The sequence below is a fragment of the Oncorhynchus gorbuscha genome, linkage group LG01 (assembly GCF_021184085.1).
Source record: "Oncorhynchus gorbuscha isolate QuinsamMale2020 ecotype Even-year linkage group LG01, OgorEven_v1.0, whole genome shotgun sequence".
Lineage (NCBI taxonomy): Eukaryota > Metazoa > Chordata > Actinopteri > Salmoniformes > Salmonidae > Oncorhynchus > Oncorhynchus gorbuscha.
The window spans coordinates 31,819,038-31,833,935 of record NC_060173.1 but is presented as its reverse complement, the minus strand read 5'-3'; the positions used below and the strand labels follow the sequence as shown (position 1 = coordinate 31,833,935).

The 14,898-nt window shown below is 43.6% G+C and overlaps 2 protein-coding genes across 2 annotated transcripts in view; both read left to right on the top strand.

Moving 5' to 3' along the window:
- Positions 1–5,617: 5,617 nt before the first annotated feature.
- Positions 5,618–8,442, top strand: LOC124036094 (synaptotagmin-1-like). The gene is made up of 8 exons (XM_046350241.1): positions 5,618–5,754; positions 6,088–6,251; positions 6,420–6,542; positions 6,751–6,918; positions 7,027–7,194; positions 7,422–7,539; positions 7,715–7,848; positions 8,027–8,442. The coding sequence occupies exons 1-8, from the start codon at positions 5,730–5,732 to the stop codon at positions 8,231–8,233; spliced, it is 1,107 nt and encodes a 368-aa protein (XP_046206197.1). The 5' UTR covers positions 5,618–5,729; the 3' UTR covers positions 8,234–8,442.
- Positions 8,443–9,171: 729 nt separating this feature from the next.
- LOC124042272 (otogelin-like protein) overlaps positions 9,172–14,898 on the top strand; it is a 50,850-nt gene continuing 45,123 nt past the window's right edge. Inside the window, exons 1-9 of the mRNA XM_046360676.1 lie at positions 9,172–9,337; positions 11,235–11,277; positions 11,522–11,567; positions 11,939–12,017; positions 12,157–12,249; positions 13,029–13,305; positions 13,596–13,801; positions 14,302–14,426; positions 14,820–14,898. The exon at positions 14,820–14,898 is cut by the window's right edge and continues 28 nt beyond it. Of these exons, the coding sequence (XP_046216632.1) occupies positions 9,253–9,337; positions 11,235–11,277; positions 11,522–11,567; positions 11,939–12,017; positions 12,157–12,249; positions 13,029–13,305; positions 13,596–13,801; positions 14,302–14,426; positions 14,820–14,898 (1,033 nt within the window). The 5' untranslated portion in view covers positions 9,172–9,252. The remainder of the gene's footprint in view (positions 9,338–11,234; positions 11,278–11,521; positions 11,568–11,938; positions 12,018–12,156; positions 12,250–13,028; positions 13,306–13,595; positions 13,802–14,301; positions 14,427–14,819) is intronic.

The window sequence follows — 14,898 nt, the reverse complement described above, 5'->3', positions numbered from 1 at the left end:
GGCTCCCCTTCATTCAATACTTTGTGCAACCTCCCTTTGTCACGATAACAGCTCTGATACTCCTATAATACGTAATGAGGTTGAAGAACACATGGCAAGGGATCTGAGACCATTCTTCCAAACAGAATCTCTCCAGATCCTTCAGATTCTGAGGTCCACTCTCCTCTTCAGCTCATCCCACAGATTTGCTCTGGATAAGAGCGTCTGCTAAATGACTTAAATGTAATGTAAATGTATATGGGGTTTAGGCCAGGGGACTGGGATGGCCATGGAAAAATCTTGATTCTGTGGTCAGTGAACCATTTTTGTGTTGATTTTGAGGAGTGCTTTGGATCATGTACTGCTGGAAGGTCCAACCATGGCCCAGTTTATATCTGCTGGTACTTGTCCATGATACCATTTTTCCTAACAAGTTGTCCAGGGCCTTTGGAAGAAAAACAGCCCCATAACATAAAATATCCACCACCATACTTCACAGTGGGGATGAGGTACTTTTTTACATGGCTATCTTTCTGTCCATGCCAGACCTACCTCTGGTGTTTGTTTCCAAAAAGCTCTATTTTGGTCTCATCTGACCATAGAACCCAGTTCCATTGAAAACTCCAGTAAAGTTTTGAAAAATGTAGGCACTTGAGTTTGACAGCAAAGGCTTTTTTTGGAAACTCTCCCTAACAACTTGTGGTTATGTAGGTGCGTCTGATTGTAGTTTTGGAGACTTTCGGACCCCAAGACCCAACTAACGTCTGCAATTCACCAGCTGTGATCCTTGAAGATTTTTTGGGCCATTCGAACCATCCTCACTGCGTGGGGTCAATATAGACACACGTCCTCTTCCAGGCTGATTGTTAACATCTCTCTCCAGTTGCATTAAACTTCTTAATTATTGACCTGATAGTGGAAATGGGCATTTTCAACCATCGTGTCTTTCCCATAGTGATTGATGATGGGAATTTGACCTGTGTGTCACCTCATATTTATACCCCAGTGAAACGGAAATTCATGGCTTACCACTTATGTGTTCCTAATCATTCAGGTGAACTTAATGTAAAATATTAATGTGAATATACTTCAGTTAGATTTTACCTATAAGAATATCTAGGAGTGCCAATAATTGTGGCACATGCTTCATCAAAAAATATTTATTTCAAAAAAATGTCTCAATTTTACTTAAATTAAAAGTTACATTTTTGTGAATATTTGGAATGAAAGACCAAGAGGATAAACAGTAAAGCATTTTTTTTCACAGCCCGTTTTGCTTATATTTACTAAGGGTGCCAATATTGGTGGAGGGCACTATAACACGGTCCACTCTATAAGCTACTACCACAAACTGCTCTTTTGATTTCATTGGCTAGCAGTGTCTTCATCCCACCACTCCCCAAATGTGGCCAATCCTCCCAGGGTTAGGGTTAGTGGTTGTAGCCCAGGGATCATCAACTAGATTCAGCCGTGGGACGATTTTTAATATATTTTTTATTGAGTGGATGGTCGAGGGGCCAGAACATAATGAAGCAATAAGGCCCAATAGGGTGTAGTATATGGCTAATATACCACGGCTAAGGGCTGTTATTATGCACAACGCAGCGTAGAGTGCCTGGATACAGTCCTTAGCTGTGGTATATTGGCCATATACCACAAACCTGCGGTGCCTTATTACCATTATAAACTGGTTACCAACGTAATTAGAACTAAAAATAAATGTTTTGTCATAACTGCGGTATACGGTCTGATATTCTACAGCTGTCAGCTAATCAGCATTCAGGGCTTGAACCACTCAGTTTATAATTACAAATAATTTGTAGACTGCAAATTGACTGCAATAAGACCAAACACACATTTGACTAAAACATAATAATTTCAAACCTTGCTTACATTTGTATACGATCACGTGTCTATTATGCATGGCTATACTTGGGAACAGATTTCTTAAATCAAAGTCAGTTGGACCTAATTTCCTAGTGTTTTTACAGTCTTATGTATGACAATGTAAAACAAATGATGTCATAGTTTTTTTTGGCTCAGAAAACTCGGGCCGCTTGCCACCAGTTGGGAAACACTGTTGTAGCTCATGGAGTGGGCCTCATCAAAGCCTCATGAAGACTGTTTGGACGCGTGCAATACAACACAACCATAGGGACTGGGGTGTGTGTCGGCCAATAGCGGTCCCCCGTGTCCCCTGTGTGCAGGTTTTAGTTCCTACATGTGTGTAGGAGCTTGGCTCAATTAGGGGTTAGATCAGTTATTTTTTTATTTACTATTTACTTCAGTTTGGGCACCCCCTGGGTCGTACATTTCTGATCTAGTACCTGTACTAGCACAACATATTTATAGCCCTGTGTTAGTACAGGGCTGGAACAAAAATGCAAGGACCAGAGTTGCGAAACACTGGATGGGAAACAGAGAGAAACTGTAGGACTCCTCTTTCCTCCTTTCTTTCTCTCTTTCTGTGTGTGTCCCTCCACTGAGTGCCTCCTTTTAGTTTTATTTTGGTATCTCCTGAATAGTCTTCTGTACTACACACACATACTACATATGTTTGGAGGCTTATGAAAGTAATATTTCCCCTGTCCAGTCTTCTTCCTTAGTTATAGTTGTCAGACTGTATAATAATTGTATAACACCTGATATTTAGTGTATAACCCTCTATAACCACTGTTATTGATCTGGTTCAACTTCCCTCAATCCCTCTGCCATCAGAGCTACATGATAATGACATGAACAGTCATAACTGTTGGTACAAAGACAGTTTTGATAAACTGACACCAGAAGTAGGACTTTTTATGACATGTTATGTCATGTTTTCAACAGTGTTATTTATGTAGGTCTTATGACAGAGGTTTCTAGTAAAGTGTTTCCATTGTCTTTATAAAAAATAATGTTATAATAATGTATATGCTATAATGTATATGATGTAGCTGTTTTTTACATGATCAATCCAGCGCCATGCCTATCAGTAGTGATGACCCTGTACATACCCTGTCACCTGTTGCCTTGTTGACAGTGTGTGCTGTTGTCAATCAGGTGGAGAAGTGTTTTTCTGATTAAAAGGATGTTGTGGAGGTTTTATACAAGTATAACTAATCATTCTAATTCTAAGGGTGCTATGTTACCCTTATCAGATAGTTTTAGACCAATCTGAATCAAATCTATTTTACCACATATGTGACCACCAAGACTAGAACCTTAAGGCCAACCTAGACATTTGATTGAATTGCCATTCAGTTTATTTAAAAAATGAACCGGGAAAAAGAATACAGTTGGGGAATCTTAGAACCGTATCTAAACTAGTGACCCTCATATAGCACCTACAATCACTGAATATCTTCACCGTGGACACATTCATCAATCCATACAATGGCTCTGTCTACAGAATATTCAGCAAGGTGAACAACAGGTTTGAAATCATACTGCTTCACAGAGGTCTGAGTTCTGCGTATGTGTGTGTTAATGTATGTGCGTCAATTGGTGCATCTCTTATCTCTGGTCAAGGTGAACTGGGTGGGGCCGGAACTTGATACCAGCGTTGCTGCAGAAACCGCATCCTACAGTTCTAATTCAGGCAGCAGCATCTACACATAGAGTATCGACCTCTGGAAGCACACACACACACACAATGCATACCGGTTTGCAGTATATACATGTACATGTTCAATCACACATACAAACAGTAATGTATATGTAGTATATGCATGCACAGTCACACACAGGCATACCAGTCATCCAGTTGGAATGTAGATGGTTTCTCCTGCTGAAGTCTCAGTATGCTAACGAGCCTATAAAAAGCCATGTCACCAAACCATGAATATTCATCCATGTCCCATGTCCCAGCGAAGGTGACCTGTAAGGGCGCAGCATAGGTCACAAGGAGCAGGGCTTAGATTAGAGGGACTCAACCCCCTGGGACCCACCCCATCGGACAGCATACATATCCCCATACTAATTCACACACGTTCACACAGCCAACCAGAGATGCCCTCTCTCTCCTTTCTCTCTTGCTCTCATTCCCCTCTTTCCTGTCATACCTGTGCTCCTTGTCTCAGAGACTCTGCTGAATGAACAGAAGGTTAAAACAAACAACAAGAAGCTGCCACCCCTCCTCACCTCCCTTCCTCTTTCCTGATCCTCTCCTCATCCTGTCATCTCTCTCTCTCTCTCTCTCTCTCTCTCTCTCTCTCTCTCTCTCTCTCTCTCTCTCTCTCTCTCTCTCTCTCTCTGTGTGTGTACCTGAGAGTCATCTCCACCCTGCAGCCAGTCAGAACCAAGGCCAGGACATACACACAAAGGTAAGACTCCCTCTCGCTTCTCTTTCTAACTCTTTCTCTCCCAAGGTGTGGTCAGTGATGGTGGTTGAGGTGACGGGTGTAGTTGGGTTAGGGTTATAATTTTGGGTAAATGTTAGATTACAGTCGGTCAGGGTTACAATGTTGGTTTAGGGATAGATATATGTTAGGGTTACAATGTTGGGTTAGGGTTAGATATTTGACTGTGGATCAGGGTTAATGTCATTTCCAGTTTTGGTTGTAAATGTGGGGATATCCGAACCATCTACAGTATGTTACAGTATGTTATCTTCAGCTTAACTCTTTATTTAATCAGGCAGGTCTAACTTCTTATTTATAGTGAGGACCTAAGAGAGTGGGTTAGAGTGAGTGACAGAGTTTCGCCATGATGGAACGAACTCGTTATAAGACAATCCACTATGGAAGTGACTTGTCATGCACTTGTAGTATGTACCTATTAGTAGCATGGCATGCGGAAGACAAGCAAAACATCCTAAATAAATCCAAAGTGATTTTCTTCCTGATTAGCAACAGTGATTAGTGTAGTTGTGTCTCTAGTGATGACATGATGATATCAATGTCATTGCGTATTACATTTAAAAAAATATACATATATTGTCACGTGTTGTTTTACACTAGTTCTAGAATGCTAGACTGTCTTCATTGAATATTTTCTGCTAACATTGATGAAGGTTAAGAGCTGAGTGAGTCAGTTTCCCAGACTCAGATCTGAAAAACACAGAAGGGGTAGGGATCAAGGTGAAGGGGTAGGATGTGAATTGGAACCGTCCCTACTCTGGACTAAAAACATTCTCACCTCCTCTCTCCAGAGATCAGACACTCATGATGTCCTTTCTCTGTCCCCCTCTCTTCCTCCACGCCCCCCCCCCCCATGTGTTGTGTTGTCAGCAGGTTTGACAGGGGACAGGGTTGTGTATCTTATGTACAGCTGGCCTTAGTGCCAGACCAGCAGAAACACAAGAGGCTGTCTGACACACACACAACTATGACCACTCTATAACACATACGGCTGGATGTTTCTCAAAACTTGGTGCTGATCATTAATATACAGTATTCCACACTAATAAGTGTCTATTTGAAAAGTTTGTCATTTTTGTCCAGATATCTGGAATGTTGCAGTATTGTGAGTTACTGTTAAATGAACAATCTGTAATTTAAACAGCCTGCCCTGTCACTTGGTTTGGCATTCTGAAGGATGGGGCTGGGAAATCTAACCACTCACTCAAATTTGAAGACAGAGCTAGTTTGGATGCAAAAAGTGAAATTTTTTGAAAGACTTTCCTTCTCTCTGTGTCTTTCTCTCTCTAGATGATGACAAGTAGTCGTAGGGCCACCCCGGCACAGCCCAGCCCCTCACACCTGTTAATCAACCCCAATGCCTCTGCAACCCCAGAACCTGGGCCCGGAGGCCACACCTCCACAAAGTTTATGAGCGAGTTGCACTCCCTCCACAGTGAGTAACAACCAATCAGGGGTGGGTTTCTAGAGCCTTCGTAGCACTAAGTTCATTTTTAAAACCAAGTGCAGTTGAAGTACTCAACTGAGAAATAAAATACTCTCACAAGCTAGTGAAACCCTCCTGTGTTATGTAAAACATCTGCTATCAATGTATTATTAACTGTGTGTGTGTGTGTGTGTGTGTGTGTGTGTGTGTGTGTGTGTGTGTGTGTGTGTGTGTGTGTGTGTGTGTGTGTGTGTGTGTGTGTGTGTGTGTGTGTGTGTGTGTGTGTGTGTGTGTGTGCGTGTGCGTGTGTGTGTGTGTGTGTGTGTGTGTGGGCGCGCGCAGTGCCCTCATGGGCTATAGGAGCTCTGTGCGTGGTGAGTGTGTGTCTGGTGTTGTCATGCTGTTTGTGTGTCTGGAGGAAATGTCTGAAGAAGAAAGACAAGGACACAGAGAAGGAGAAGAAGGGCTTGAACATGGACACTGAGCTGGAGGGAGGCACCTCTGAGGTATACATACACACACACATAGCAGAGTATCAACTCCCTGTGGAGCGCTGCACAGAAACGTTTAATAAAAAGCACGGCTAATTACAACTGAGGCTGTGTATGTCTCTGCTGGTTAGTGAGTATCAGGTTTCATTTATGTGTGTATATGTGTGTGTGTGTGTCCTTTAGCCCCTGAAGGATGAGGGTGATACAGAGACCGGATTGACTGGCAGGGAGGAGGAGGAGCCTAAAGTGGAAGTGAAGTTGGGCAGACTGGAGTTCTCAATGGACTACAACTTCACAGAGAACACGGTGAAGACTCCTTGTTTCAATCCCTGCTCTAACACATCTGATTCAGCTAACCAAGTGGAACAGCAGATTAACCAGGCTGAGGAACAACAAATCACTCCATCAGAGACATGATATATATATGGGTAAATTCTCTCTTCCTCTCCCTGTTTCCTCCCTCTTTCCTCACCGTCTCCTCACCCTACCCTCTACCCCGCTTCCCTGTCTGTAGTTGGTAGTAGGTATCCTGCAGGCCTGTGATCTCCCTGCCATGGACGTTGGGGGAAGTTCAGACCCGTATGTTAAACTCTACCTTTTGCCAGACAAGAAGAGGAAGTTTGAGACTAAAGTCCACAGGAAGACACTCAACCCAACCTTCAATGAGACTTTCACCTTCAAGGTACACCTAATTCCTGACCTCTGACCTCTAAACCCTAACACTGATTCAACAAAGTGTTTGTGTGTGTATGTGTGTGTGTGTGTGCATACTGTGTGTGTGTGTGTGTAGGTACCGTACAGTGAACTGGGAGGCAGGACTCTGGTGATGACAGTGTATGACTTTGACCGTTTCTCTAAACACGACGCTATTGGAGCGCTACGAGTACCAATGAGCAGCCTGGACTTCAGTCAGATGACACAGGAGTGGCGGGAACTGAAGAAGGCAGAGAAAGAGGAGGTGAGAATGGAGAAATTAGGAATATAGTGAAAAAAAATTGATTGAAGAGATATATATATATAAATAGGAAAGAAAGTCAAAAAGTTACAAATCATTTAACCCCACAAAATTAAACAAAGAATTCACAGAAAGTAGGAAGAAAACAAAAATGTCAGTATTCACTCTCCCATACCTCTTACCCTCGCTCTCCCTCTCCCTTCCCCACTCCCCTTTCTCTCTCTCTCCAGTCAGAGCGTCTGGGTGATATCTGTCTTTCTCTGAGGTACGTTCCTACAGCAGGGAAACTAAGCATTGTCGTCCTCGAGGCCAAAAACCTAAAGAAGATGGACGTAGGAGGACTATCAGGTGAGGCGGTGTGTGTGTGTGTGTGTGTGTGTGTGTGTGTGTGTGTGTGTGTGTGTGTGTGTGTGTGTGTGTGTGTGTGTGTGTGTGTGTGTGTGTGTGTGTGTGTGTGTGTGTGTGTGTGTGTGTGTGTGTGTGTGTGTGTGTGTGTTAGGCTGATCTCTGTCTCCTCTGTCAGACCCCTATGTAAAGATACACCTTCTGCAGAATGGAAAGAGACTGAAGAAGAAGAAAACCAGCATCAAGAAGAACACTCTCAACCCTTACTACAATGAGTCCTTCAGCTTTGAGGTGCCTTTCGAACAGATACAGGTATGCTCTCTCACCACACAAACACACATGCACTCTCTCTCTCTCTCTCTCTCTCTCTCTCTCTCTCTCTCTCTCTCTCTCTCTCTCTCTCTCTCTCTCTCTCTCTCCCTTACTACAATGAATCCTTCCTCATTGAGGCCCATCAAACATAGGTTTGTGTCTGTGTTTGTGTGTGTAGAAGGTGCAGGTAGCAGTGACAGTGTTGGACTATGATAAGATTGGGAAGAATGACGCTATCGGGAAGGTTTTTCTAGGCGGAGCCAGCAGCGGCACAGAGCTCCGTCATTGGTCAGACATGCTGGCCAACCCCCGCCGGCCCATTGCTCAATGGCACGGCCTCAAAGCAGAGGATGAAGTCAACGCTGAGCTGGCTGCCAGGAAGTGATGTCATATCCCTAGGCAGCTCTCTGTAGAAGACTACTTTATATTGATGCATACTGACTTTGCCCTTCTACTCCTACCCACTTATAAACTCCCAAACCCTGATACCCATCCACCATTCATGACCCCCCCACACACACCCCCTCCTCTACTGTATAAAGTATTTAAGACACATTACTATCTGGGACATTAGCATGTATATATCATGATAATACTGTGAAAGATGTACATTATACTATGTTATTAAACATTCTAAGATTGTTGCTCTGTAAATCTTCACTCACATCAGATTCACATCACTGGCCAGCAGAGGGAGTCAAAGTCTTTCTGGTCCTTCTGTAGCTCAGTTGGTAGAGCATGGCGCTTGTAACGCCAGGGTAGTGGGTTCGATCCCCGGGACCACCCATACGTAGAATGTATGCACACATGACTGTAAGTCGCTTTGGATAAAAGCGTCTGCTAAATGGCATATATTATTATTATATTATATTATTATATTATTCTTACACACACATATACACACACACACACACACATATATATATATATGTATAACGCACACACACAGTTACACACACACACGATCGATCTCATTTATAATAAAATTAAAGTTGAATTACTGAAAATCATACAGATTGAACCTTAAAGTAGGACTAAATTAAAAAATAATCAAAAGTAGGCCTACGTTATTCAGTTATTGCATTTGTAATGTCCTAATCTCAGATAATCTATCTACTTCAGTTAGGCCACTATTTTCCTGTGCATTGAGAGTTGAGTATTTCCTTTTTTCAGTTTTTTTCGGTTTGATGTCACCTGTTTGGTACAAAAACTATGCACACACACACACACACACACACGCACACACACACCCAACACATGCGCGCAAGTGCACTCATCATCCATCTGAGGGGCTCGCTCAACTTCCTCTGTGCGCGTGGATGTCAACCGCGGGAAACTCGGTAACGAAAAGAGATCACTACTCCCCAGTCTGTCCTGTGAAATGTTACGTTAACCTCCGGGTGGATGAGCTCTGAGATGAACGGTCCGCGGAGAGTCAAACTGTTTCTTCTTTCGTGGTATTCAGTCCTCCAGCTGCTGACAGCACAAGGTGGGTCTCCCAACGACACATGCGCATAATCCCAATTTCATAACTTTTACAGCTGATTCATTTATATCCAGTCTTTCAGCACTTTTGACATTTTAAATGTGCCATAGCGTACTACCTTAATTTCAGAGGCCAGCAATTTAGGATCTGCGCTATATCCGTGATCTCGATTTAAAAAGTTTATTAAAGTTTGAACATTATGAAATATCGAATCATTTTACTGTTAATATTATCAACCGACACTGTAGTTGTGTAAATACTTGTTATTTATGTTGTTTAAATATGTGCAATACTGATTCTACTGATATGCTGGAATGGTTCTGCATTTTGAAGATTAGCTGTCTGTTGTAGATATATTTGTTATGTGTTGTGATAGTGATATGCGAGCCTGTACATTGTGATAGTGATATGCGAGCCTGTACATTGTGATAGTGATATGTGAGCCTGTACATTGTGATAGTGATATGTGAGCCTGTACATTGTGATAGTGATATGTGAGCCTGTACATTGTGATAGTGATATGTGAGTCTGTACATTGTGATAGTGATATGTGAGTCTGTACATTGTGATAGTGATATGTGAGTCTGTACATTGTGATAGTCATATGTGAGTCTGTACATTGTGATAGTGATATGTGAGCCTGTACATTGTGATAGTGATATGTGAGTCTGTACATTGTGATAGTGATATGTGAGCCTGTACATTGTGACAGTGATATGTGAGTCTGTACATTGTGATAGTGATATGTGAGTCTGTACATTGTGATAGTGATATGTGAGTCTGTACATTGTGATAGTGATATGTGAGCCTGTACATTGTGACAGTGATATGTGAGTCTGTACATTGTGATAGTGATATGTGAGTCTGTACATTGTGATAGTCATATGTGAGTCTGTACATTGTGATAGTGATATGTGAGTCTGTACATTGTGACAGTGATATGTGAGTCTGTACATTGTGATAGTGATATGTGAGCCTGTACATTGTGATAGTGATATGTGAGTCTGTACATTGTGATAGTGATATGTGAGTCTGTACATTGTGATAGTCATATGTGAGTCTGTACATTGTGATAGTGATATGTGAGTCTGTACATTGTGATAGTGATATGTGAGTCTGTACATTGTGATAGTGATATGTGAGTCTGCACATTGTGATAGTGATATGTGAGTCTGTACATTGTGATAGTGATATGTGAGTCTGTACATTGTGATAGTGATATGTGAGTCTGTACATTGTGATAGTGATATGTGAGTCTGTACATTGTGATAGTGATATGTGAGTCTGTACATTGTGATAGTGATATGTGAGTCTGTACATTGTGATAGTGATATGTGAGTCTGTACATTGTGATAGTGATATGTGAGTCTGTACATTGTGATAGTGATATGTGAGTCTGTACATTGTGACAGTGATATGCGAGTCTGTACATTGTGATAGTGATATGCGAGCCTGTACATTGTGATAGTGATATGTGACTCTGTACATTGTGATAGTGATATGTGAGCCTGTACATTGTGATAGTGATATGTGACTCTGTACATTGTGATAGTGATATGTGAGTCTGTACATTGTGATAGTGATATGTGAGCCTGTACATTGTGATAGTGATATGTGACTCTGTACATTGTGATAGTGATATGTGACTCTGTACATTGTGACAGTGATATGTGAGTCTGTACATTGTGATAGTGATATGTGAGCCTGTACATTGTGATAGTGATATGTGAGTCTGTACATTGTGATAGTGATATGTGAGTCTGTACATTGTGATAGTGATATGTGAGCCTGTACATTGTGACAGTGATATGCGAGCCTGTACATTGTGATAGTGATATGCGAGCCTGTACATTGTGACAGTGTGTGGGATGTTTTATTGATGGCATTTTCTTGTGTTTAGAAGCTCAGAGCCAACTGACAGAGACAGACGGAAGACTACAGAGGTGAGATGAGTGAATGAAAGGAAAAGAGAGACTCATCCCCCTCCGGGGATTTATTCATTCAATGTCATGACCAAGCTGGTGTGTGTGTGTGTGTGTGTGTGTGTGTGTGTGTGTGTGTGTGTGTGTGTGTGTGTGTGTGTGTGTGTGTGTGTGTGTGTGTGTGTGTGTGTGTGTGTGTGTGTGTGTGTGTGTGTGTGTGTGTGTGTGTGTGTGTGTGTGTGTGTGTGTGTGTGTGTGGACGCAGGAGGGCTAATGCACTGCGGAGGAAACGGGATCTCCTAGGGGAGGAGGTAGGTACACTACACCTAAGAGAACCAGAGGTCAGGACTCACTCAACACACTGACCAGCACAAAGACGCCTTTGTAGGACACACACACACACACTGGGGCAACTACACTAACAGGGCTAGAGATACACAGCGGTGTAGTGCAGGGTAAAGGCCACATTTTGTTTTGCACGGTTGTTACCCACCTTTTACAGAAAAATAGCATTGAAAGTACAGATTGTTACTTTTTTCACCATGACAGGCTACCTATTTCTTTACCACTACATCATTGGATACACACATACTACACACACTAAACACACAGTGTGACAGATTCACAAACTGGGACTGGTAGGTATGTATGTGTGTGCTCACCAGTGCTCTCTCCTCTCCAGACATTCAGTCCTCTTCTCTCTGAAGCAGCTCTCCCTCGCAGTGTTCTACATAATTACACGGCCCGCGATGCCTCCTCAGGTAGACACACACACACAGGGTGAGGTTGGGTCAACGTGGCTACAGAAAAGACTGAAAAGCAGTCTGTCTTGTAAAGAATCATTTGTTCTCAAAAGTCTTTCCAGAGAAGATTGAGGAAAGATTGCGTGTGTTTTACCAGAGTACTGTGGCTGTCTGAATGGGGGATGGTGTCAGGAGGGGGGCGTGTGTGACTGTGCACAGTTCCAGGCCCTCGGAGACCGCTGCCAGATCAGTGAGTAACACACACACTCCACAATGCATGTCTCATTTTTGTGTGTGCTTAGTGCGTGTGTGTTTGTGTGTCTACATGAGAGTTAGACTGACACGTCAATCAACAATCATTAATAAGCTGCATTAAATTAATAACCACACACACACACATACACACAAACACCCCCCAGTCCATATAGTGTGTGATTAAGTCTGAAAGATTAGGGTTGAGTTTCTGTAGACTACATCAGAACTGGATCTAGTACAGCCTCTATACTTGTAGCTTGCCTGAGAATTTAATTAGTGTTTCCCTTGCCCAGCTATGGTTGGTTTTGGTGGGTTTGGTGGCGCAACGGTAATATGAAATGTTGCTGTTGGGTTCTTGTCCCGGGTATGGCAGACAGGGACCACCACTGTTACACAGTGTTCCTGTTAACCAAATACCTACCTGGTTAAAGTACCACCACAGCACCACCACTGTTACACAGTGGGTCTAGTTGGCAGGTCTGGGAATAGTGCAGAGACAGGGGTTTCCTGGAACTGAGCAGCTTTTAGTGAGCTGGCACTGTGAGCAACCAACCTCTCCATAGCCTCTTACTCACAAAGACAGACCAGTGCACCTGCAAGCTGATTCAGAGTGTGTGTGTGTGTGTGTGTGTGTGTGTGTGTGTGTGTGTGTGTGTGTGTGTGTGTGTGTGTGTGTGTGTGTGTGTGTGTGTGTGTGTGTGTGTGTGTGTGTGTGTGTGTGTGTGTGTGTGTGTGTGTGTGTGTGTGTGTGTGTGTGTGTGTGTGTGTGTGTAGTTCCTAACCAGGGCCAGGACAGAGATGGGATATGCAGGTCTTGGGGTCAGTACCACTATGAGACGTTCGATGGCAGCTACTTCTACTACCCTGGAACCTGCTCCTACATACTGGCCCAGGACTGCCGCTCAGCCACACCACAGTACACAGTGTGGGTCCATAACAGCCGTGTGTGTGAGGGCAGTGTGTACTCCTGTCCCAGGGCTCTCAGTCTCTTCTTCCCCAACGAGGAGGAGATCCACATCTCTGGATACCAAGTCCACCAGGGGGGTCGCAGGTGTGTGTGTTTGTGCTTCGTAATGTGTGTGTGTGTAGGGCGGCAGGTAGCCTAGCAGTTAGAGCGTTGGTCCATTAACCGAAAGGTCGCTGGTTTGAATACCGAAGCTGACGAGTTGAAAAATCTGTCGATGTGCCCATGAGCCAGGCACTTAACCGTCATTTTGTCCAGGAGCGCCGTACTACTATGGCTGACCCTGTAAAACAATATGTTTCACTGCACGTATCTGGTGTATGTGACAATAAAGCATTGTAAAAATTAAAAAAATCTGTGTGTGTGTGTGTGTGTAGGCTGATCCTACCCCAGACAATAGGAGGTGTGTTTATAGAGCGTCTGGCTGACTACCTGCTGGTGAAGAGTGTGTTTGGCTTCTCTCTGGCGTGGGACGGGGGGAGCGGAGTATATCTGAAGATGTCTGAACAGCACCATGGCACTCCCTGTGGACTTTGTGGGAACTACAACAACCTGCCCAACGATGACCTCACCACAGCCCGTGGTGAGACACACACTCGCACACCTCATCAAAGCCCACTGTAAGACTGGACAGACAGGTCCAACCAGTCTCTTATTCTCCCTCCTCCATCCATCTCTTATCCTCTCTCTCAGCACCCAATCATCCCTCCATCACAACCTTTCTCCTCTCAGCACCACAGGGAACCATTCTAGTTATTATTACTGAGGGGGAGGCCCTAGTCCTGTAACCTGAGAGGAGAGGAGAGCAGAGAAATGGGCAGAAGGTTGCTTAGTGGTTAAGAGCGTTCGGCCAGTAACCGAAAGGTAACTGGTTCGAATCCCACTTCTGACTCTGTTCTGGATAAGAGCATCAGCTAAATGACATGAAGGTAAATGAGAAAAGATGGAACAGAAGAAACCAGAGGAGAAAGTCGTTCTTCTAATATACAGTTGTTCTATTATTATTGGATTATAGTCAGGCATGTAGAGGGAGGAACCTTAACCGTGTGTACGTGTTTCGTGTGTGTGTGTGCCTGTGTGTAGGTGTGCAGACAGAGGAGCCAGCAGTGTTTGCTAACAGCTGGTCAGTCGATCTGCCCCATGAAAGAGGCTGCCCTCTAGTGGACATAGACTTCGCTGGACCCTGCCACTCTGAGTCTGACATGGACGTAAGACCTGTCTGTCTGTCTGTCTGTCTGTCTGTCTGTCTGTCTGTCTGTCTGTCTGTCTGTCTGTCTGTCTGTCTGTCTGTCTGTCTGTCTGTCTGTCTGTCTGTCTGTCTGTCTGTCTGTCTGTCTGTCTGTCTGTCTGGAACCCTGTTGCTTGAACCAGGCTTGTCCATGTACCTGTGTTATGTGTGCTTATTTCTGTGTTTTATTGTAATATGTTGATGTAAAAATGTGTGTGTGTGTGTGTGTGTGTGTGTGTGTGTGTGTGTGTGTGTGTGTGTGTGTGTGTGTGTGTGTGTGTGTGTGTGTGTGTGTGTGTGTGTGTGTGTGTGTGTGTGTGTGTGTGTGTGTGTGTGTGTGTGTGTGTGTGTGTGTGTGTGTGTGTGTGTGTAGGATGCCATAGAGAAGTGCAGTGCTCTCCTGTTCTTCCCCTTCCTGTCCTGTCATGAGAACATCGACCCAAACCCCTACG